General features: G+C 36.2%; 1 protein-coding gene across 1 annotated transcript; it reads left to right on the forward strand.

Moving 5' to 3' along the window:
* Positions 1 to 1734: 1734 nt before the first annotated feature.
* Positions 1735 to 25759, forward strand: LOC129271119 (speract receptor). Its single transcript, XM_054908480.2, has 22 exons — positions 1735 to 1898; positions 2587 to 2709; positions 9531 to 9714; positions 9922 to 10071; positions 10563 to 10798; positions 11428 to 11563; positions 11890 to 12053; positions 13803 to 13917; positions 14429 to 14507; positions 15308 to 15491; positions 16856 to 16933; positions 17614 to 17718; positions 19306 to 19546; positions 19903 to 20055; positions 20825 to 21005; positions 21435 to 21575; positions 21879 to 22002; positions 22352 to 22420; positions 22788 to 22962; positions 23399 to 23497; positions 23879 to 23970; positions 24793 to 25759. Exons 1-22 carry the CDS (start codon positions 1782 to 1784, stop codon positions 24931 to 24933), a joined length of 3087 nt encoding a protein of 1028 aa, XP_054764455.2. The 5' UTR covers positions 1735 to 1781; the 3' UTR covers positions 24934 to 25759.
* Positions 25760 to 26030: the final 271 nt, after the last annotated feature.

The raw sequence follows: 26030 nt of genomic DNA on the forward strand, positions 1-26030 counted from the left end.
ACAGGGGGAAGGAATTGAAGCCAGCCTAGCCATCGATATGGGAATTAAAACATAGAGAATAGCGGAATTAGAATAAGAAGAAAAAAAAACATTTTCTTACAAAGTAACCAACACACCTGTGCATTATGGCACATGCACGTCACCTGTTCCTACTTCTGATCGCCTTTACGATCACGATGGTGACTGCGAGATTGGACTTCAATCCAACCATCATCAACCAAGATCGTGGCAGAACAAAGATTAAAATCGGATTGCTGGCAGAATGGACAGATACAGAAGGAAACCAAGGAGTAAGGGGCTTTCCCGCTCTCGGTGCTTTACCCCTGGCAATATCACTGACTAACCAAGATTCGAACGTATTAGATGGTGAGGGTTTCTTTTTTTTTTTTTTTTTTTTTTAGATTCTACACTTAACGTTATATCTAGGTCTATCTTTGTGTGTTTTGAAACATGTTGTTAGAGTCTATTGGTCTCTTTCGTTTTGACAAAATTAGAGTTAACGTTAGATTATCCTTGATCTACATCTAGATTTAGGCCTAGATCTAGATCTAAATCTAGATTCAAAGTGAATCGAAACTCGCAAGTTTGACCCAAGTTTCCATTTCTTGGCGCGGATCCTGACAAAAACACACGAGGTGACGATGTCGATGTGCACCCCTTTCTCCTTTCCCTATCTTTACTTTATCAAACATTGACGTTCTCTCTCTAACGCTCTAATTGCCTGAATTTGAAGTGCCACAGGTCTGCCTTAGGCCTATTGGGAAAAATATGAATCTGAAGCAAATAACCAAGTATTAATATTTCCAGGTTAAAGAGAAATCCATCAATGTCATAATTTTTTCCTAGAGTCTAGATCTAGATCTAGCCTACAGGAATTTTGCACAATACAGTCTTTTTTTTTAATAAAGAGAAGCACACCGAATTGTCGAGACAACGATGATTGTATGAATTCAATATGCATCATAAACATTTAGGCCCTATATTAATCGTTTGTCTTTCTAATTAAGACCGGGGGCCGTTTCATAAAGCTGTTCGTAAGTTTAGAGTTATGTTATCATTATCATTTTTTATGAACGACTGGTTATCCTTTCTTGTGGTAAATGACATTCATCATTGGGGATTATTTAGCGCGTAAGAAAGGTTCACCAGTCGTTCTAAAGTCACCCTTAGCCTTACTTACGAACAGTTTTATGAAACACCCACAGGGCCCATGTATTGTTTAGATTAAATTTTGCTTTGAATTTTATATATCAATTTCGAATATTTATTTTTCAAAAGTTGAACAATATACTGAATAGGCCTACTGTTTATATTTTTTTTATACATTCCAAGTATAAAATTAAAGTACAATTATAAATTCATATCAATTTGTTAAACCAGATTGTTTAACTTTTATGCATTATAATAATAATTATTATAATGGTCTTTTTTAGGCATCAAGACATTTTTGGCAGCCAAAGGCTGAATTGTAAATGTTTGTACACAGTAAAAAGATTCACATATAAATTTAACAGAACAGTATACAAAATATACAAAATACAGAATGTACATATCTGAAATAAATTATGATTAATCAATATACAGAAGAAAGGGCGGACTCCATCCAATCTTGCAAAGATAACTAGAGAAAAGGGGAAACATTTGATTGGTGGGACAGTATGAAGTTGATTAAGCAGTTGTTTAATTTTGTTTATACTGATTATAGTGACTTTTTTTTTTCATTCTCAGGCTATGACGTACAGTTTGAATGGGTCGATACTCACTGTGATGTTAACATCGGAATGCATGCTGTTAGTGATTGGTGGAAACGGGGCTTTGCGGGTGTCATTGGACCGGGTTGTGGTTGTACCTATGAGGGTCGTCTTGCCTCTGCACTCAACTTCCCTATGATTGATTATGTAAGTATTTCAATCTTCCCTTCTCGGACTAACCCGCACTTTCACGACAACTATAATCCTCATATATTTCCCAAAGTTATTTCAGGCTATAGATCTTAAAAATCATAATCAGTGATCATAATTGTGATTGTTCTTTGTAAACTAATATATCTGAACTAACAATAACATTACTTTCAAATGATTTATGAAATATTACTTGCGAAGTTAATGAAATTTCTCCTAAGTCTGAGCAAAAACCGTTCGGACTCAAAATATTCCCACTGGTTCTACTTCTCTAAAGACGTTTGACAGAGTAGGACCCCAAGGAAGAACAGCAGTATTTTGTAAATACAGCTGAATTGGGTGATCCTCCGTTATTGTATATATATCTCTCTTGTATATTGTATATTTTTCTTTTTTTTAATCTGATTTCGGAAATAAAAACAAACAAACAAACAAGCATGAGTAACGTGTCAATTACGCAGGGATGGCAACTGGCACCAGGGGTAGGGATTACCCGAAAAGTGTAAAAGAAAGAAGAAGTAATATTAATAGAATGATAATGATCATTGTGGAAATCCACATGAAAATCATAACAACATATTTGATTTATTCATTAATACATTTCATAACAGCTGTATCAACTTGAAATTTTATTTGCGCTTTGTGAACATGTACCTTGGACATTTTTTCTTTATGTATTTTATAGGTTTGCGACGAAAACCCCGTATCGGACAAAAATATTTATCCAACTTTCCTTCGAACCATACCCCCAAGCATCCAGGTGGTTGAAGCAATTATCCTAACACTTCAAAGATATGAATGGAGTAGGGTAAGTAAGGAGAATCTTTCATAAAACTTATACAGTAGATTTACAATCGAATTTATATGCAAACGACAGAAATATGGCCTGGCCAGCACACGCGTGATATTCCTGAATTAAGTCAGCTACAAAAGTTTCAACGAACAGATTTTAATCAACATTTCTTATGCTAGTATTACATTGGTGTCTGTTTATAACAGCAAAAAAATTGAAATGAAAAAAAAAATGTCAAAACAATAATCAGAATAACACCGATGGGTATTAAATTTTATACAGGTGTCAAATGCTTGGTGCAGTCTTCTCACATCGAAGACGGTTAAATCATGGACCTACTAGGTCCTTGGTTAAATTCAACACGACTAATTTGTAGTGTAACAACTTGAACATGGGCCGTGGAACGGTTTTGAAAATGGGCGGAGGGGGATGACCAAAGACCTTATAATATATTACTAGACCGAAAGCTGCGTGCGCGTTCAGCACAAAACAAATGAGATTAGGCTCCGCCTACCGCGATCATTTGAAGACAAAAATAAGCCCTCATTGACATTCATGAGCATGAAGATATTCATAATCCGGCCTTTTCATTGGCTAAGAGCGTCATTAATACGCGATTTCCCCGATTCTTTGTCATCGATACTAGTGGTATCGTGTTACAGAATTGATTATTCATTTGACCTCATTACGTCATCTAATTTATTCATTCTGAAACTTTTCTTTCTTCACACAAAATGGACCTACGAACACTCCGGTGAGTACGTATAAATTGATATAACCACATGAATTCAGTGGACTATTTACACATTTCACACTGTATTTTGTGATCTTAGGTTATTTCTTTAACAAATTAGAGGGTTTGCTATCATTCTTCTGTAAAAGGAAAGCAGAATTTGGTCTTTGAAATTGAAGTTAGATTGTCATCGTCGCCCAGTGCAGCCTGTATGTTGCTTGCAGTGTTGTGATTATGCCGTTATGCCGCTGTGTTAACCACATGTATTTTGTACGGGCTCCTAGCCGGCCGGCTGGGCATCGAGAGAAAATCGGGGCGGTTTGGACTATGGTTCATCTCCAACAAGGACCAGCCCACGATTGTTTAAAACAAGAAGAATGAAGCTTCTTTTTGTACACTGTAACGTTAGATCTAGATGGAGATCTGCATCTATCTTCAGTAGATCGAGACTCAGTCAGGAATAAACTGTGAATTAAGCTGAGTGTGGATGAAGATAAGCCTGTCATTGAATCAATGTGTCAATTCTCAGTTTCACTTTCAGATATATTTGTTTTGCATAACTTCAGGCTTCTGCATTTAGCACCCACCCATTTTAACTTATTGTCGCCCATTTTAACTTATTGTCATTTTGCCTCCGACGAAGATTCTGCTAGGATCGAAAGCTCAGGCCCCTTTTGACTTTCTAATTTACTCCATTGACTCTCTTTTATTAGATAAGCAGTTTTCAGCAGCTTCTTTTTGCCATTTATGAATATAGTTAGACTCGGTCTTAGAAATAACATGCTGCTCAGCATGTTTGTCTTATTGAGATCTAGGAGTAGGACCTAGATCTAGATAGATCTAATTTCTAACTTGGTTAACAGAGGATCTAGTCTTGCTTCTTAATCCTACTTATTTAGACTTAATTTACTTTTATTCATCGATGCTATCTAGCCATTCTAGGCCTACCTAATTCAAATCTAGTCATCTAACTTATACTTTCCCAACCCTCGAAACTTACCCTCAGGGCTTATGATCTAGGTCTGTATAATTTAGGCCTAGAATAGATCTAGGTACGTCTGGGCCTAAACGACTCCATTTACATGTATGAGTATGACTGTCAGTTTTAGTGGACCAAGGACTAGATCTAGATCTACTCTCGGTCAATAATGGCAATGAAGTTTACTTTTAGCCAGGAATAAAAGTCAGTCAGACATCAAACATTTCTAAATCGATATAGATCTCGGTTTAGAACCGAAGCTTTACTTTCTAGGTCTAGATAGATCAAGAGTCCATCGTTAGTCTAGATCTAGACCTAATTTAGATACATGAATGCTGTCGCACAGCACTGAGTCTCGTTGGACTAGATCTATACTTTCTTACAAATAGATCTAGACCTAGTGCATGAGATTATGAAATTATGTTAAAATCAAATTAAGATTCGGAAATAAAAAGATGCAGATTTTTTTTTTTTTTTTTTGGGGGGGGGGGCAGACGTGAAAAAATTTAGAGAAACCTGAAATTCAGAAAGCGAGGGCCAGAAGCGACCAATATTACCTAGGACCGTTTTGTGCATTTTCTTAAGTAAAATTGAAGGATGTCATGCAATTCTTTTTTTGATGAAGGTTTTCACATTTCAGCTCCCACCCAAACTTCTCCCCCTATACATACGGCCATGAAAAAGATCACTTCTTATTATTGCTCTCTTTTCTTTTACAAACAGGTTGCGTTTGAAGAACACGAAAAACAGTAGAGGTCTACCTATATGGTTAAAGATGATCAGTGCATGCATCATTTTGCAGATTCTCATCCAGGTATAAAAGTTAAACTAATTACCCATACAAAATTACAGATACATTACATGCATTGAATGTTAACCATGTTTACATTAAATAAAGATAACCTGAGCCACAAAGAGGTAGGATCTGTACTGAATATACACTTCTTATATATATAGGCTCTTGAGTCTAAAATAGAACCAATGCCAAAAGTTATGTACCTTGGGTAAATTTATAAAATAAGGTCATGTCCTTGATCTACTAGTAATTAAATGGCCTTTTTATTTCTTATTTGATTATAAACAAAGCAATATTTACTTTTCATGTTTTTATTTCCTATTTGTTTAAAAACAAAGCAATATTTATTTTTCATGTTTTATATTTTATCAAATTCATTTTATTCATTATTTAGTGTGATATTCATATTTCATATTTCTTTTGTAATCTTGTTATTTTACATTTTGTCCAATAGGATGGTGCAGTTTTACAATTTCCATGGAGGTGATTGATGATGATAAATAATTGGTGAAGTAGGCCTAATAGAACAGTGACTGGACCACAAAAAGAAATACAACCTACAGCAGTTATATGAGTGAGTTAATTAGTGATTATTTTTAATAATGGAGGTTTTTCACATTTTTTTTGCAACAAATAGACCTGCCTTTGAAAAACCCATTTCAATTTTGTTTTTAGATTATAGATAGTGTCGTTTTTAATCACAGATCAAAATATTCTGTGCAACAAAACATATCAACTATAATTCTGACTATTTATATAATTTACATATGTTAATTCATATATTCATATTTATGAGAAATCTCTGATATTTGTTCATAGAGTACATGTAGTTATAATGGAGAGTGGTATGTAAATTGCATATAACAGGTTTAAGTAATATTCTTTATAGAAGTACAAGTTTATAATTAGTAGAATAAGATTTCCTATGTTATGTGTTAAAGAAACATATATATGTATAGTCTCACTTTTCTTAAAACATTTATGTTTACAAATCATGACAATTTTAATTTAAATTCATTGATTTTCTTTCTCTATTTTCTAAATCTTTAGGACTGGTATAACAGATGTTTTCATTCAAGAAATCCAACAACTCAAAATTGAAGAGTCTGACTGAGGAACCACTTGATGTAGATGGAAAAGGTTTTTTTTTCAAGTGCAATTAAAAAAATATATATATATTATCACAACCCCAAATTCATGACGAATGAAATTTCAGGTTGATTTTCATTCAAACTGGTTGCAAAAGGAGAAGCTATAAACATACAAATAGGAGCGGCGGAGTGAAGTTGAAAGTGGGGGGGAGGCACAGAGAAAATGCTGTATTATGTGAAATTTTTAAGAAGTTGCGAGCGAGCAAAATTTTGACATTTTTAAAAAGAAAATCCAATTTTGTGATAGATTCGACAAAATATTCAGAATGATATATTTCACCCTTTTCTTTCCTTTTCTCTTTTTTTTTATTGGTCGTGATTTTTCTTGGGGGGGGGGAAGAGTCCTTCAAGCCCCCCCCTCCATCTGTACAAACTGCTTATATACCCCCACTCACATGAATTATTAAACTTAATGCACAAAGGATTTCCTTCATAAGTATATTATAGAAATGAGAATATTGTTTTCTTGTTTCAAAGGGCACTTGACATGGTGACCATAAAATGGGTCCTTCTCAGGTGAAAGGGGCACAGAACAAGTTCTTGAGGAGCACTTTTCTTGGGTAAAAGGGGGCAGTGATTCGAGAAAGAAGGCAAGTGGGCACTTTTTAACACATGAAACGGGCCCTCAGATGAAAGGGCACAGAACACGTTTGGGGGGGGGCATTTTGGGGTAAAAAATTGCATACAAGGAAGAGCACTTGGTAACACCTAAAACAGGTTCTCGTCAGGTGAAAGAACACAGTACACGTTCATGAGGGGGCATTTAATTTTCTTTCATAAAAAGGCACTTTTTCAGTGTTTCAAAAAGTAGGGGGAACTGTGCCCCCCCCCCCCCCCCCCAGGATCGCTGCCCCAGCATACAAAAAAACATTTTCTTTTGGTTCAAAGTATGGACATACGCTTAAGAAAAATGTAAAGCTTAATCCTCTGATAATGTGATATTTTTTTCTGGCTAATTAATAAAATTCACTACTAACCAGAAAATTCTTTATGTCTTTCATTTGTGTTCATATAGTATTTGTACAGAGCTAAAATGAAAGGGATTTGGAATTGGCAAAATTCAAAATGAGATGGAGATCGAGAGAGGGAAAGAGTGATGAGAAGTGGGTTGAAAAGAGATGAGAAAGAAATGGAGGGGCAAATATGAAGAGAATTTAGAGGGGGGGGGGTGGTAAGAGAGCAAGAATGTGAGAAGTAGGAACAAAAGCGGTGGAAGAGAAATAAGACGAGATTTATGGAAACCAGGGGCAGATAACAAGTGGGAAAAGAAGAAGGAAATATATGAAGAGTTTAGTTGCAAAAGGGGTTAGGGGCACTTGTTTTTATTCTCACTTATTGCAATATTCTTATGAGAAACTAAATTGTCATGATGTACTACCCTATCATGTGAACAGTGAACATAAATTGGGTATAAAAAAAATCTACCTGTCTTCAATTTTTTTCTATATTCTTCAAAAAAAAATTATCATTGTGTACCTAACCCCTTTTGCAAGTAAACTGAAATGAATCTAATTTCTTGATTAAATAAGTGATTTTCTTTGCCACTTCCATTCACGCTTTCATTTGAATTTCAAATGTTCTTTGGTATCATCAGAGTGACTAAAAATTTAGAGGTTTAGAGACAGAAAACAATAAAATTTATGAAGAATGGACCTAACCCCTTTTGACAAATGAGTTTTTCAGAAGAGTTTAGTTGCAAAAGGGGTTAGGTCCACTCCAAGAAAATCATTTTTTCAATTCTCCCATATTGCAATATTATTATGCAAAACTGAATTTTCATGATACCCTACCATGAGAACATAAAATTGGGTATAAAAGAAGTCTACCTGTCTTCATATTTTTCACCTGTCTTCATATTTTTTAAGATATTATTTTCCAAAAAAAATCTGTGTGGACCTAATCCCTTTTGCAACAAAACTGAAATGGACCTAACCCTTTTTGAAAAAAGTGATTTTTCTTTGCCATTTTAGTTCACTTTTTAATAAAAACTATACATTAGGACATAAAAATCAAATTTGATGAAAAATGGACCTAACCCCTTTTGAAAGTGAGCTCTTCATATGTAGGAGAAAGGCGGCACAAAAGAACTTGAGTGGGAAAATGATTAAAAAAAACAGAGTAAGAAATGCTGGAGAATAAATGGGACAGGAAACGTATACTGCATGGGGCCCGTTTCATCATGAGGTACCAATCATAATCAAGGTTACCACGGTAATCACAATAATAGCGATGTTTAAATAGCTGTAATTCATTATGAAACGGACGCCAGATGAAGAAAGCAGGCACGGGGGCCATGAAGGAATTTTTTTTTTGCTTCTCGAAATTTGTAACAAGAAATGTACTCTTTTAGTGGTGACAGTTATTTTTTTTCAGTAACCATACTCAACCAGTGAAAATTACCATGAAATTGTAACAACCATGTTTTGCCCCCCCCCCCCAAAAAAAAAAATAAAACTTTTGGGTCAGTACAACAGCCCCCTTTGATCTTTCCGCGGCCTAGCTCTGCCGGCTATTTAGAGTCGAGATTCTTTACATTTGTTAAAAACTAAGATTGCTTTACTTGTATATCTTAACAATAACATATGTGACAATTTGAGAATGGCAACAGCACTGGAGACCTCTTTACCTAATCACGACTTGATCTACTCTTTTCATCTTCCCTTTTAGAATTAGCATAGGCCTATAAGACACAATACAAACGATGCTTTGTTTTTAAGTGATATCGCTTGTGATATCGATACTTTATAGAGCGCAACGTATCGTCTCAGATTTGCGCTTGCTTGATTCGCTGAATCCTTCGCGTCACGAGCGCGTAACAAAATGAATACATTAATGAATTTGCCAAGTTGACCTTTGTCATTGCGCTGATGTGCGTATTGTTTAATACACGTACAAAACCACAGTTGACGAGGGAGCATCGTACGAAATTAATATTAATGAGGGCTTATTTTAGCTTCTAATGGATTAAACAAAATGGCGGTAGCTTCGGGGGCTTGGGGATGACCATGCCAAAAAAAAAAATGAGATTGTCATTTTTACGTTTTCGTACACGGTTTTGAAAAAAAAAATGGGCTGCTGAAGCCCCCCCCCCCCCGGTTCCGCGGCCCCCGTTGAATACACAGATATATTAGCCTATTACCATTTTATCAATTTTTCACATTTTGTTTTCTTTTAAAGGTGTCAGTAGTAGTTGAAAACATCACTAAGTACCTGAACATCTTTGAAACCGTAAAAGAAAAGTTTGAAGAGCGAGACTTTGAGATTCTCCACGAAGAGTATTACCCGGGATTCGATCCATGGGACGAGGAAATGGCTGACCCATTCACTGACATTATCCAACGAACCAAAGTAACATCAAGAAGTAAGTAGGCCCATTAAAAGTATTTGGTCTTTATAAACCTACATGAATAAACGCCAGTTCGTGAAAAAATAATACAACGGGGGGAGGGGCGCTTGCCCTCAGTGCCGCTTTCATTTGTTAGAAGGGGCTGAATAATGACTCCCCACTTACCCTTTCTCTGTTATTTATTGTAATCTTATGTCTTTTACATTTTTTTTGTCTTTGTAGTTTACATTTTCTTGGGCGATGCCAGCGATCTTCGTCAGTTTGCTATGTCTGCATTGGATGATGGGATGTTGGACTCCGGTGATTATGCGATTTTAGGTGCGGTCGTTGATTTAGAAGTGAGAGACAGTCAAGATTATCATAGTCTCGATTGTAAGTCCACAATTTTTTTCATTGTTTTTCTCTGCAAAAATATAACTGTTAATATTCTGATCTGCATTTCCAGACTGCAATAATTTTACTCCACACTTCTAAGGAGTCTAAGGTTGTCATTATTTTAACCTTTTCCATATTATGAAAGATGATGTTCTAACATCTTGATTGACATTCCCATATTTAATTCATCATTTTCGTTCTCATTTCACTTTAATGCATGGTTTCTTTCTTATTCTTTCTTTTATTCTTCGCATTTTTTTATATTCTATTATCCCCCCTTTGTTCTTGTTATTGTTATTTTTTTTTATTCTTATTGTTTTTCTTCATCTTCTTTTTATTCTTTTGTGTCAACCTCCTCTTCCACTCCTGGTTTATCTCGTATTCTTCTCCTCCCTCTTCTTAATAATGCTCTTCTTTTCCTCTATTTTGGATGAGTGTACAGTAATGTCCATAATATATATTTTTATTATTTTATTGTGGTGTGGTAGATATCCTGGATACATCTGAATACCTAAACCAGATAAATCCTGACTATGCACGACTCTATAAGCATCGAGAGTATACAAGAACCGACGACGACCACGCCCTTGAAGCACTAAAGAGCGTTCTCATTGTAACTGGAGCTCCCGTACTCAAAACAAGAAACTGGGATCGATTTTCAACCTTTGTCATTGACAACGCACTCGATGAACCTTTCAATGGCGAATTGCAACTTAGAGCTGAAGTAAGTAACTCAGTTGGTCTGTTGGGTAATTTTTCTTTAAACTCATTAATGTAGCCCATCATATTTTTTTCAAAGGTATTTTTCTAGATTTATTTCTTCCTTATTAATATTTAATCTAAACCGGACTAGCCGATCATTTTTTAAAAACGATTTTCAAGTTGATGATATAGGCCTATACTTTAAATCATTACTCATCTAATTGGCAACAGCTGATGTTTTTAACTTCTTACGAATTTTGTGTAAAAAATCAGATGGAGATACATGTATCATGAGCCAAATAAATTATTACTGCCAAAACAAATATAAATTCCAATCGGTGTTTTAGTAAGTGATTTCCGAAAATTCACTGAATTGTTGAACGTTGAGAGTGAAATAATAAGTTGTTGCGCTCTCCTATTAAGGAAATGGCATCACAAGTTTTTTCTTCATATATTCCTATATATTTTGTGTGATCCTTAGAATGCACTTGTGTTAATCAGGGAGGGAATAGGGACAGAGGCAGAGTGCCCCTGACATTATTTTAATGAACTTTTAAAAACATTTATATCTGTTGAGCAAACTATGGTACTGTTTTTATTTCATAGGCCCTGTATACATTTAACATAATCTCGTTTTAATATTTCTGACAGATTGACTTTGCATCAGTATACATGTTTGATGCTACAATGCAGCTACTCGAGGCATTGGATCGCACATTAGTAGCCGGTGGTGATATTTACGATGGAGAAGAAGTCGTTTCAACTCTCTTCAACACGACCTATCGAAGTAAGACTTCAAAGTTATAATAGTGTGATGATTCAATGATTTTGACAGGAGACAACTCTTGAGAATCATACCAACAAACACGTCAAACAAAGGCTTAAAAAGCGAGACATAATCGCTTTGTAGTTGTAGTAGGCCTATATGTTGGGAAATAACAGTGTTGTAACGGGATATAATTATGTTGATCTTTTAAGGATCATGATTATAATTTATAATAGTAAAAACACTTGAAATTATGAACTTGATACGAATAAGATATAATAAAGTCGTTAATAAAGATGTTCGCATTTTTGTAATTTCATTAATCATCTCTATTTTGACATTTCTAGGTAAAACTGACACTTTCTATCAATTTGATGAGAACGGAGATGGTGTAAAGCCCTATGTTCTTCTTCATCGCATACCTATACCAAAAGGAGATGGCGGGGCGACCGCTGGTTCTCTTGGCATGTACCCGATTGGGACATTTAATAGAGACGATAATGGGCAATGGGTACGTATATTCTTGCAGCATAGCCTACTGAGACTATCTGCAAAATCGTCATTTATACGCGATGGGGTTTTTTCATTTTATTTTATCTTATTTTATTTTGTTTTAGTCGGTCCGATATTATTGATAAAGGCCCTGTCACATCGATCGTTGCGAGCCTTGCGTGTGATTGCCCGCAACTCACCCGCAGAAAATGTTTTTAGCATGTTCAAAACTTTTTTGCGTGCAAATCAGACTTGCGTGTAAAGCCCCTTTCACAATTGACGTACGACCTGTTTACGACCGCCTGCAACAGATTTTTCTTGTTGTTGCACGATCGATCTCTTGGTGTCTTGCGAGCACTCGCAGTGGTTGTAGACGAACGCACGAATTTGAGGTGGTCGGAGGTGGTCGTGACTGGTCGCATCTGAATCTGAACATGTTCAAAATCCAAACGCGATCAAATACGATTGGTTTACTCGCATCAGGTCGTACCATCGGTCGGGCGATCATCGTGTGAGTGTTGTTCAACGTTGTACGACTTGGTGCGAGAGGTGACACAACTACGTATAGTCGCATTTAGTCGACTGGAGGTCGTACAACACTTGCACATGCGCTAGATACCTACAGAGACCAGTCTTGCGACTGGTTGCGATAATATAAGACTGTTGCAAGACCGATCGAAATTACGGCTTACAACATTCCACTACCGTTGCATTCGCATGTATGCGACCGTACAGCCCCTTTCACAATTGACATCCGACCAGTTTACGACCGCCTGCAACAGTTTTTTTCTGCTGTTGCACGATCGATCTCTTGGTGACTTGCGAGCACTCGCAGTCGTTGTAGACGGTCGCACGAACTCGAGGTGGTCGTGACTGGTCACATCTGAACTTTGAACATGTTCAAAATCCGAACGCGATCAAATACGACCGATTCACTCGCATCAGCTCGTATCCGGGGTCGTACCATCGGTCGGGCGATCATCGTGGGAGTGTTGTTCAACGTTGCACGACTTGGTGCGAGAGGTGGCACAACTAAGTAGTCGCATTTACTCGACTGGAGGTCGTACAACACTTGCACATGTGCTAGCGACCTACATGTACAGAGACCTGTCTTGCGACTGGGTGCGATAATATGATGTGCCATAAGACTGTTGCAAGACCGATCGCAACGGCTTACAACATTGCACTACCGTTGTGTGCGACCGTTCCCCTCGCAATCCCTCGTGCAACACTCGCATGTGATCGCACGAGCACAATAGGATCATAATCGACTTACTCGTGCAACGGGTTTTACTGGTTGTTTTTGTTGTACGACAGCTGTTGCAACTGTGAAAGCCTATGTGCGATATTATGAGATGACTGGCGATTGATGCCTGTTGCAGCCTGTCGCACGACCAAAAGGTCGCAAGTGGTCGTACGTCAATTGTGAAAGGGGCTTAAGATACTGTCAATGCGGCCGACCTGTGGGCCTTAACGAGAATGGCAGTGGCGTAGTACGATGCGAACATTCATCATAACTTTTATAAAAACTTAAATTTAACTATCGATATACATGTATAAGGTCCAAATTATGTGGATTAAATCGATCTTAATGATGAGGTTTAGAAAGAGATCGGTTAGAATTAGACTTAAAAATCGATTTCCATTTTAATCTACCCTGCTTCTTCTGTTCCTCCCATTTTATTTTTTGAAAGCTCTCTAATTGTGACGGCTATAATTTGTTTAGATGGAATTGACAGTCACCTTTATAATTTAATTTTCTTTACAGAGCTTTGAAGAGGCCGTTGATGATGATGATAATGTTTTGAGACCTACTTGGTTCAACCGAGATGAACCTCCTCTTGACAGGCCTGTCTGTGGATTCCATGGAGAACTTTGCACAGGTAAATATTATTTGCAATCAATATTTGCAAGCGTTATTTGAAATCAATGTTCACAATTCGCACTTGATTTTTGTTCCTTTCTTCAAAATAGTTACAACACATTTCACAACGTAGCTTACACGGACCCTCCATTTTGTTGTTTTATTTGGTTGTTTATTCTTTTAATCTCCACGATCACGAAGGAGAGATACAAAACTTACACCGATCCTTTCCTCTACAAAATACAATTTTACAAATTTGGTGTACGGCAATGCACAACCTCTCAAATTTATTTGTTGTGCGAAATCATGTTCTGGCCCCATTCTCTCATAAACATATTAATTTATCACTTTCTTACAAACTTCGTAAAGTAAAAAAAGTGTCTATCGTTAAAAATTTTCTTTTTATCATGTTGATGTAGTGGTTGTGGTGGACCAGTTTAAATCAATATACACCCGCAATTTACATTTATTCACGGTTATTTGATTAAGCTTTCTTCATTGTTCTGTTTTTCTTATACCTTAATTTAAAGATTGGGGACTTTATCTCGGAACGTCGATACCAGCTTTCATCATTGTTTTCGGAGGGTTAATCGGGTTCTTTGTGTACAGGTAATTGAATCCTTCTTAAAGGAGAATGAAACCCTTGAAACCAGCTGAATCCATATCAAAGAGAAAAATCAAAGAAACATATTGTTGGAAGTTTGAGGAAGATTGAATGAATAATAAGAAAGTTATGAGCATTTGAATATTGAGATCACTAATGCCATGTAGATCCTCCGATTGGCAATGCGACCAAGATATGTGATGTCACACACGTACAACTCCCTCATTACTTTAGTACTTATTACACCTATATTCTCACTTTTATATAGAGTCTATAACAAGGTGATGTGTTCTCTTTATGAGAGGACAAGTACAGAGGTTTCACAACATTATATCATTGATGAATCGTTTGTCATATGATTAGAATGAGCAAAAAGAGATGTTTTGGGGTATATTTTCAGTGTCCAAAAGGGGAGAGTTGTTCTTCTGTGACATCATAGATCTTGGTCGCATTGCCAATGGGAGGATCTCCATAGCATTAGTGATCTCGACATTCAAATGCTCTTAACTCTTTTATTGCTAGTCCTATTTTACTCAAACTTTTGTTGATCTTATTCTTTGATTTTTCTGCTTTCACAAAAGCTAACTTGCTCCAAGAGTTTCATTCTCCTTTAACTTATTCTTTGATGGCTGCATGTCATTCATCCAGAAGCAGATATAGCTACGATCAGATGAATATTTGAATATAGAGCAACACAAGTTCACATTGCTCATCTTGTACGCAATTCTTGGGGTGTAATTCATATCTCGGATTTCTCAAAACATGAATTAAAATTAAGATCATATATTTATTTGCCTTTTTAAAGGAAACGTGCATACGAAGCAGCACTCGACAGTTTGGTCTGGAAGGTTGACTGGTCGGAAGTTCAAACTAAATCAAACGAAACTAATTCTCAAGGGTTCTCTATGAAGAGCATGGTAGTCAGTGCTATTTCGGTCATATCGAATGCTGAAAAGCAACAGATCTTCGCCACCATTGGAACATACAGGGTACGTCATGAATCAATATTACCTTTTTCTGATAAAAGTTATTTTGTTTGGGGGTTTAGTCCAATAAATTTGCAAAGTCAACTTAATATTATTCAAAATGGGCCTAAAAGAGACGAAAAAGTAAAGTGATATATGTATACCTAATTTGGCAAATTCTAGACTTAAGACTCGGCCAATAATTTTCACTTGTTTATAAATATTTCATGTATTAAAGCACGGTAAAACGTAGTTTTGTTCGAAGCGTCTATAGGTGTTTTTTATTAATAAAAAAAAACAGGGGTGGTATTCTGGAACACTCATAACTTTTGTCATAAATTTTGTAATTTCTCTCCGAGATGTGACACCGCTATGATTGTCACAAATCGGTATTCTGAACATTGTCTTTTCCCTGTCATATCTCTCAAAGTTCCCGCCCATCTTTTCGGAAGCAATCCAATCAAAATCATCGTTAGTTTCCTGTGGGAGCCATTCTAGCCAATAGGAAGGCCCCCTTAACAGATTGGGCGTATCCCCAATACAGTTGCTGGCATCGCGCAACTACGCGAATATTGATGCGCTTCATTACAAATACCGTGTTTACACTTAATCGGCGTTTGGTTCAGAACCAAAAGCCGATGCAGAATCGGCTTTTGGTTTGCGTTTACACGTTGTTACAGCTCGCGGTTCAGAACCGCGAGCCGATGCAAGTTACTCGCGTTTACACGCTATGAAAAAGCCGATGCTGCATCGGCTCGCGGTTCAGAACCGCGAGCCGATTCAAATGCCGATTAAGTGTAAACATGGTAAAAGAGAGACAGGGAGCTGTGAAGGATTTTAGAGAAGTAGAAAAAGAAGAAAAAACAGAGGAAAAAAAGGAGGAATTAATATGTGGGGCCTAACTAATTGTAGCATGAAAAAATATTTAGAAAATTGTCATGGATGACGAGTGAAAATAATACCACAATCTAATCTAAATAATATCATTATATGCTTGACTTCAGTCGGCAGGGCATCGACATATTTGGTACTAAATGATATGACAAAATTTACGACTGCTACCCCCCTGTCATAACTTTTGTCATATCTTTTCCTTGTAAAAAAGGATTACGCGCATTTAAAGCCGCGTATTTTTGGTGCGCGCTAAAGAGAAGAGACGAAATTTGTGACATTTTTTGTGACAAAAGTTATGACATCCACCAGAATACCGATTTGTCATATCTCTGAGATAAGATAAAATATGGAGAAAAGACAATGTTCAGAATACCGCCCCAGGACGATTGGAATGAATGTGAAATTTTATGTATTACCACAATGAGCAACGTTTGATTATAAACTTGCATTTGTAATGAAACTATTTGTGATGTACATGTATCTGTGTGCTATAGGGTACGGTCTGTGCTATCCACGCTGTTCATAAAAACCACGTCGATTTGACAAGGGATGTACGAACTGAACTGAAAATAGTAAGTAACTCTCTCTATAAAAAAAGGAAAGATAAAGATGTGATTTATTACGCTAGTAATAAGATGACAATGAAGTGACGTGAAGTGACCTTGTTTTGTGTGATGGGCGAAAAGAAAAAATGGTTTGACGGCTTGGTTTTAAATTCAAATCCGATTGGGACATATACACATACCCCTGATTATTTTCTTTCTTTTTCTTTTGTCAGGGATATAGTTAGATGCAAATTGAGAAGAAGTAGCCATTTGTAAATTCAATTAAGGACTACGATGTGAGATTATGCAGTGGAAATAAGGACACGGTTCTCCACAAGGAAGCAATGCAGTACGCCAATATCAGGGTCCAGAGTAATCATGGCTCTTCTTGTTACCCTATTTGAACGTATAGATCACGCTTTGATTAGCTTCCTTCTCACAAAGAGGGTGTAATTATCAATATAAATTTGCATGCCAAATTTTTTTTTGCAAGCAACTCACGTTTACTGGCAAATAAAGCGTATATGGAAGTTCCAAAACAAATTACCTTGTGATCAAACGAATTGACACTTGATTTTTGGACGTACGCTTAAATTGGACGTAAGTTTCTTACGATGCCAATTAGTGTATTTTCCATTTTAGTATAATACCGGCGTTCCTAACAAGAAAGTCTTCAATAAACATATTTGTCTTCCGGTTTTTTTCAGATGCGTGATATGAGACACGATAACATTTGTCCATTCATCGGAGCCTGTATTGACCGCCCCCATATCTGTATCATGATGCATTACTGTGCAAAGGGAAGCTTACAGGTGAGCACAACTCAATATTGTTGTGGGTACCCGATTTTTGTCTCACCTGCATAGCAGAGTGAGACTATAGGCGCCGCTTTTCCGACGGCGGCGGCGACGGCGGCGGCGGCGTCAACACCAAATCTTAACCTGAGGTTAAGTTTTTGAAATGACAGCATAACTTAGAAGTATATGGACCTAGTTCATGAAACTTGGCCATAAGGTTAATCAAGTATTACTGAACATCCTGCCTGAGTTTCATGTCACATGACCAAGGTCAAAGGTCATTTAGGGTCAATGAACTTAGACCATGTTGGGGGAATCAACATCAAAATCTTAACCTAAGGTTAAGTTTTTGAAATGTCATCATAACTTAGAAAATATATGGACCTAGTTCATGAAACTTATACATAAGATTAATCAAGTATCACTGAACATCCTGCATGAGTTTCACATCACATGACCAAGGTCAAAGGTAATTTAGGGTCAATGAACTTTGGCCGAATTGGGGGTATCTGTTGAATTACCATCATAACTTTGAAAGTTTATGGATCTGATTCATGAAACTTGGACATAATAGTAATCAAGTATCACTGAACATCCTGCATGAGTTTCACATCACATGACCAAGGTCAAAGGTAATTTAGGGTCAATGAACTTTGGCCAAATTGGGGTATTTGTTGAATTACAGCCATAAATTTGAAAGTGTGTTGGTCTAGTTCATAGAACTTGGACATAATAGTAATCAAGTATCACTGAACATCCTGTGCGAGTTTCAGGTCACATGATCAAGGTCAAAGGTCATGTAAGGTCAAAGAACTTTGGCCACGTTGGGGGTATTTGTTGAATTGCCATCATATCTCTATAAGTGTATTGGTCTAGTTCATAAAACATGGAAATAAGAGTAACCAAGTATCACTGAACATCTTGTGCGAGTTATAGTAGTTTTCAAAATCAGCACTGCTGCTATATTGAATCGCGTGATGCAGGTGAGACGGCCAGAGGCATTCCACTTGTTTTTAATTAAAATTGTTTTATTTAATTTGTGCATTCAGTATTATTATATCATGCTCATCAAAATCATAGGCCACAACTTTAGAGTGATGGTTTCGATTGAAACTATACATTACATGAATTAAACGTTTTTATGTAATGCTTACACGGTGAACGGAAATTACTTACAATGCAACCGCGGCGCCAGGGAATTTTGATGTCTAAGGGGAAGAGGGAGTGGAGGGCAAGAGGACCTCATGATTATGTATTAATTCAAAATACGAAACTTATCTATTTTCACGACCCATCCCTCAGGTTACAATACTCTATTTATTTAGGTCTACATAGTATACTCACTTCACATCTACTCTAGATCTTGAATTCTATGAAAAACGAAGGGGTAGGAAAGTTGTAATATCATCATGAAATAACACAAGTTTCTATAATAAAATGCTAAAAATAATTTGTTACCTCCCATTGGGCGTTAAAAGTTACATGTATGAAAGTAATCCCGAATGTGCTTCTAACGCCGAACTTGAAATCACCCAATGGTCATTCAGAGTCCTTATGGAGTGCGACATTGGTATTTGGTTCGAATCATTGATCCAATTTTAGGATATTCTTGAAAATGAAGACATCAAGCTGGACAGCATGTTCCTCTCTTCCCTGATTGCTGACCTGGTCAAAGGCATCGTATATCTCCACAGCTCCGAGATCAAATCACATGGTCATCTCAAATCAAGCAACTGTGTGGTGGATAACCGCTGGGTGCTTCAGATCACCGACTATGGTCTCCACGAATTCAAGAAAGGACAAAAACAAGATGTTGATCTCGGCGAACATGCGATTCTAGCCCGTAAGTCGAGCTGTTTTTTGTTCTTTTGCTGTTTTCACATTATACGTACATCGCAATATTTTTCCATTTTCCTCACACTTCATGTACTTACTAATATTACTAGTAAGCTTTCGAATGGAGTAACATTGTATGTTATAATTCCTAGATGGAATGCTCCCTGTGGCCCAAGGAGTGGAGATGGTGCACCCATGTCTGAAACAGTAATGTGATCCAAAAGAAGTGCTAAATAAGTTTACATAACTACAGTATGTTTTCTTAAAGAATAAAGATTATTGTTGTCAAGAATAAAGATCCATTCAAGAATTTAGGTCAAATATTGACAGCATCATCAAACTTGGTAAAATAATATTCTTTAGGTCAACTATGGACAGCACCCGAGCATCTGGTACAAGGAAAGAGCATGCCTCCAGGAGGTTCGCCTGCAGGAGATATATATTCATTTGCTATCCTCCTGACTGAGCTCTACTCAAGACAAGAACCATTCCATGAGAACGATCTAGACCTACCAGGTAAAGATAATCTTTTCGACTTAGAGAACGCATGACAACAAAGAAAAACAAAACGTTGTTCTGAGCACGGTCAGACTTAAAGAAGATAACCGAGCATGCTCAGATTTTACATCGTTCGTCCTTTATACCTTCTTTACTGTTTTGGAAATATCCACTATTGATCATCAGTCTAAGCACAAGACTCATTAAAATTCGGTGCTGTGGAGAGGTGTCAAAACGAGAAAAAGAGTTTGGAGGGGCAAGACATTATTTTGTTGCACGCAATGGCTTGTTCGGGGCTTGTCCCTCCCTTCTCTTGTCTCTTCAGAGCGAGCTATCCGGCGCCAATGGTGCTGTAGCTATCGTACCAATCAACCTGACGCCAACATCAGCTGTCACCACCAAACTTGAAATATACAAAATGGTTTTGACGACAGAGGTCTATACTTTATATCTATGCTCACATTGATTCAGAGTCTAATTATACTTTGAGACCTATGAAGAGAAAGGGAACAAATCTCAATGTCAAACATTTTATTTTTGAAATTATTGTGACTGGGTATAGTATTTGGAAACAACAGAATAGAACAGCAATATGATAAAAGTTTGCCCCAGGTGAATACTGACAATTCAAATCAATTCTACCCGTGAAATGTGTATGCATATAAATATAACTGACTTTATTATTTTTCATTAAAGATATTTTCATTACCGAAACACATCGTAATCGTTATAAAAACATTTACAAAGAAGTTAGTTGAGGTGTAGTAACATTTTCTTCATTCCTCAGTTATACTTGATCGAGTGAAGAAAAGGGAAGTGCCTCCATATCGCCCGATTCTAAACGCAGTAAATGCTGCTGCACCAGACTGTGTGCTCAGCGCTATCCGTGCATGCTGGGCTGATACTCCTGAAGAACGACCAAACATCATCGAAGTTCGTTCCATGCTAGCACCGCTACAGAAAGGATTGTAAGTGATCCACTAAGAATGAAAAAAAATTGCCAGTCTATCCTCTTCATGGGTACAAATATGTGAAATCACGATGTTAAAGTGTTTAAGAGTGTAAGGAGGACAGAACATAAGACTCCGCTGCTCGAATATACCAGTGGTCCTTATCCTTCTCTTTTTTTAATCCAAAATATATCCTGGATATTCTGTGTCTCCATTTCTTTTAATCTATACGTATTACCATACAACCTTTGTTTTTGATGGGCTAATGGGCCTTTCTACTACGTTGTACATTCACCATACTCGTAACCTTTAATTCTAATCTAAAGACCTACACTGACAAAATTATGTACCAGATTCCCTTATTGAATGATTGTGCTGACAGAAATCAAGATATATCGTTCATAAAGGAAGTTGATATATGCATTCCTTTCTAACTTTCTCTTTTAGGAAACCTAATATTCTTGACAACATGATTGCGATCATGGAACGGTATACCAACAACTTAGAAGAGCTGGTAGATGAACGAACACACGAACTTCAGAAGGAAAAGGCAAAGACCGAGCAACTACTACATCGTATGCTTCCACCGTAAGTCGTTCGTTTATTTTCGTCATTCGTAAACCCATGGCATGATATGATCAGGGTCTCTTTAAAGTCAGTGTTGATTTAGGTAAATGGTGTTCAACTCTTTTGGTCATTGTGCTAAAATTGTATGTTCTTTATTGATTTAATTTCTTGCGAACATATCCCGTTCCTGAATTTCCGTTTTATGGTTAGGCTTAAAAAGGCCCGAGTATCACGTCAAGTATTGCATTGTGCAGTTTAGAGACGTTATTTTTGTATATACTTTTCTATGTTTCGACATTTTTTTTATGTGTGTCTGTTAACTAGATCGATTGCCTCACAGCTGATCAAGGGTATTGCTGTCTTACCGGAAACCTTTGATATGGTGTCCATCTTCTTTTCTGATATTGTTGGTTTTACTGCCCTGTCTGCTGCTAGTTCACCTATCCAGGTAAGTAACACTCTTCTCCCTTCTATCTGATATTGAAAATGATGCTATCTCTTCTTTTGATAATACATGGAAAGGTGATGAACACTTGAATACTTATAAACAAACTTCATTATAATTAATTAAAAGTAAGTATAAGGCAGTGAGCTATACATGAATATCTACCATATTTTGTGCATGAATTATTTATTCGTTTGAAAAAAAGCGAACCATATTTTAATTTCGAGACCCATTGTCTAAGCCTACTTGAATTCCATCTATTTATCAGAAATTATAGGTTGCAGAGGATAACAGTTGGTGAGAATAATAAAGTGGACGAACATATAAATATTATCATTACTTCTCTCCTCAGGTTGTGAACTTGCTGAACGATTTATACACTCTTTTCGATGCCATTATTGCCAACTACGACGTTTACAAGGTATTTATAATTTGGTGATTGATTACTTTGTACTTTTAATTTCTGAAGTAAATCAAATTTTTGTATTAAACATTATTATAAAGCGAGAAGTCAATAAAACTATTTGTAGATTTCCATTCGAGTTCAGGAATATCCGTTGCTACGAATTAAAAAGCGTGAAATCAAGGAAATGACAAATCTAATTGATCGATGAATGATGAAGAACGTTAGAATAGGACGTTGCCAAGTTATTTAAGTTTCTAAAAAATGTGACAGAACCTTAAGGCGATGTCCTCAAAATGATGACTGAGTTTTGTCTATTTTTAATTTCCGCTGAAAACGATGCAAGTTTATATGTAATTATAAATTAAATTTAAATTATGTAAAGGTTGAGACCATTGGTGATGCTTACATGCTTGTATCTGGATTGCCAATCCGTAATGGAGATCGTCATGCTGGCCAAATTGCCTCTACCGCCCACCATCTCCTAGAAGCCGTCAAGGGATTCATTGTACCTCATCGACCTGACGTGTTCCTCAAGCTTCGTATTGGTATCCATTCCGGTAAGCTTTACTCTATCATCTCGGAGGGACTAGGCCACACTGGCATAATTAGCAAGTTGCTCTGGTGTTAGGGCAAAATACACACCAGGCATGAAAACCCTCAATCTAAAATGGGACTAGAGTTGAGATCTCTGAACTCAGTGTTCAGCCATTAATATAAAATGATTGGAATATATGTAGTTCGTAGAAACGCGCAGACAGTCGTTTAGCTTGTGCGGAAGCCTGTTACTCCAATATATACAATATATTTTTCTTTTTTCTTCCCAAATCCAATGAAGTTGGTATAGTATCAGCAATTAGTGTGTAACAGGTCAATGAAAACTATCCAAATATATAAGTTTGAAATGATACATAATTACGGTAACAAGTGATTAAACTCAGATTCTTTGTTTATAACGTGATATTTATGGGTTTTTTGTTGTTCTTTGTTGTATAGGTTCTTGCGTGGCTGGCGTTGTTGGTCTGACTATGCCAAGGTATTGTCTCTTTGGAGATACCGTCAACACTGCCTCCCGAATGGAATCAAATGGACTGGGTCAGTGAACACTTCGATTAAAAAAAAAATCATTTTAGCTTGGATTTCATATTGATTTGAAAAAATATTCGATTCTTTTGCACCTAATTATGAAACGATAATCTTATCAAACATACTCTTATTAAAGTCCTATAAGTTCTCTTCAAAGATAAATGCCTATATTATGCTTGTTGACCGTTCAAAGGAAATTGAATAATAAAATTTGAGTTATTGAATTGATGTCACATCAGCCCCAAAACTCACTTCCTATAAATTTTCCCAAGACCTCGTGAACTCATTTTATGTTATGTATACATTTCGTGGTATCCCCCTATTTTCTCTGAAAGCTGGCATGTATTAACGCCAACGAAATGCTCAAATCGACTTGATTTTTTTTAATAGCTCTGAAAATCCATGTCAGTCCATGGTGCAAGGAGGTTCTGGATAAACTTGGTGGTTATGAACTTGAAGATCGAGGTCTTGTCCCCATGAAAGTAAGTACGCTGTTCTCTAATATTATTAGAGAACATTTAACGATGTAAAACTTGTAGACGAAGTAGGAGTAGACCAATTGTTAATTAACCCTCTCAAACCAGTATTAGATTAAATGAAATGGGATGACATTATAAGTAGGCGACTCAAATGATGAAAGTATCTCCCATAATATGTATTGATGCGCAATATGAACATTGAATGCTGTGTAAAAAGAAATTTAGATCAATAATTTAAAGATGAACAACATGGGCGGTATTCTGAAAACCGTGTTAGCAAAAGAACGGTGTTTGCTATAAACACGATTGGTATTCTGAAAATAGTAGAGCATTGTTTGTTGTGAAAAAAAAAACCGAAATAAAGTAAGGGTTAACTTGAAAAAAAAAGGCAATAATGGGAAACATTTGTTGGGAAAATAATATAACTGACCTTGGAAGAAAACGAAGAGTGTAAAGAAAGAATAGACGTACTTTGAAACCGTTTACCTTTTATTTTTAACTTTTTAACTTCACCAATGTTTGAGGTTGGTCGAAACCGGTAACTTCGTTTACTTTTTATGTATCAATGAATGTAAGTTCTTTCCTCTTAAGAATCATCATTTTAAAATTGATCTTCTTGAATTTTCATTAATGCTAGCCATTTCGATACTACAAAATTATTTTTTGTGGATAAAATAAATAAAAATTAGGAACAGGTATTAAATACATACAAATTCATCTTTCAGGTATGTTTTTGGAAGATTTATCATAGAAGAACTTTCGCAGTTGTGGCTTTGATATCAGTACAGATCTCGAACTAAATGTTTTGTTCCTCTTTATTCGCAGGGTAAAGGAGAAATCCATACCTACTGGTTGTTAGGACAGGATCCTAGCTACAAGATTACCAAGGTTAAACCACCAGCACAAAAACTTCCCCAGGAGGTCATAGAAGCTGCCGCTAATCGGGTCATACCTGACGATGCCTAACCGAAATACCCGGTTGAAATACCAACTAGAAAAAAAATGAAATAGCAAGGGAAAATACGAAGGAACATTGCCCCCAAATCGTTTCATACCCAACGACAGCTAGAAAGTTGATCAAGATTTCATTGCAAAATTGGTATCCATGGAGATTTAACATAAGAATGGCGGTTTTTTTTTCACTCTTGATTCTTTCATACCAATTCTAATAATGATTGGGTTTTTCGGAGTCTTTAAAATCTGTAGAATTCATATGACATTAACGATAAATTTTGAATTGAGAATTCACAAAATATAATAATAAGTTACAGATTATAGAATTCAATATATATTAACGATAATTAAACAATTAGTATTACAATTTTATTAAAGATAAATATAAATTTAAGAACGCAAATGATAATATTGATAAATTTACTTGAGAATATTCTGGAAATATGAAGACTGAAATATTCAATTGGTTTCTTAAAATTGTGAATTGAAGCAGAGTTTTAACTATTACAAGATTACTTTCCAATTAGCAATTATTTGATGAAACATTGTTAACGAGAATTCCTTTTTAAAATAATATTATTGAAATTATAATAAACCTCTTCCTTATTAGCATCCAAGTACCAATCATGCTTCATCATGACGTATAGATTCATGTGTCTTAATTTTGGCCAATTTATTCATTTTTATCTCGTTAATTTTTCGGAATATATTTATTTACAAATGATTAGATATTAAATTTTAATCGAAAAGTAAAAAATCAGTATGTTGAAAGTCCCGGGTTGTTGTTCATGAAATGTGTGAAGTGAATAAAATGGAGAGTTCTTCAGCTATGGATACTTAAACCTAACCTTACTCCCATGTGTGTTTCCTAGTTTATCGTACCATATATTTCTACCCGATGTATGAACAAAAATTTAGAGCACATTTACACATAACTTTATGGTCTCCCATGTGCACTGAGACGGTGTTAAACGATTTAAATAACTAAGTGAAACCTTGGTCTTGGTAGGCTCGACAAAAATGTGAAAAAATATGGACAATCAAGGTTGTCTAACAAATTACACAAAATTCACTTCATCAAAATTTGTGTGGATGATTCTAATCTTATG

Source organism: Lytechinus pictus, chromosome 11 (assembly GCF_037042905.1).
Source record: "Lytechinus pictus isolate F3 Inbred chromosome 11, Lp3.0, whole genome shotgun sequence".
In the NCBI taxonomy this organism is placed as follows: domain Eukaryota; kingdom Metazoa; phylum Echinodermata; class Echinoidea; order Temnopleuroida; family Toxopneustidae; genus Lytechinus; species Lytechinus pictus.

Coding starts and splice junctions, on each gene's coding strand:
- LOC129271119 (XM_054908480.2), top strand. CDS start 1,782: ATGCATGCTGTTAGTGATTGGTGGAAACGGGGCTTTGCGGGTGTCATT. Junction 9,715..9,921: donor AACCAAAGTAACATCAAGAA/GTAAGTAGGCCC, acceptor TTGTCTTTGTAG/TTTACATTTTCTTGGGCGAT. Junction 11,564..11,889: donor CTTCAACACGACCTATCGAA/GTAAGACTTCAA, acceptor TGACATTTCTAG/GTAAAACTGACACTTTCTAT.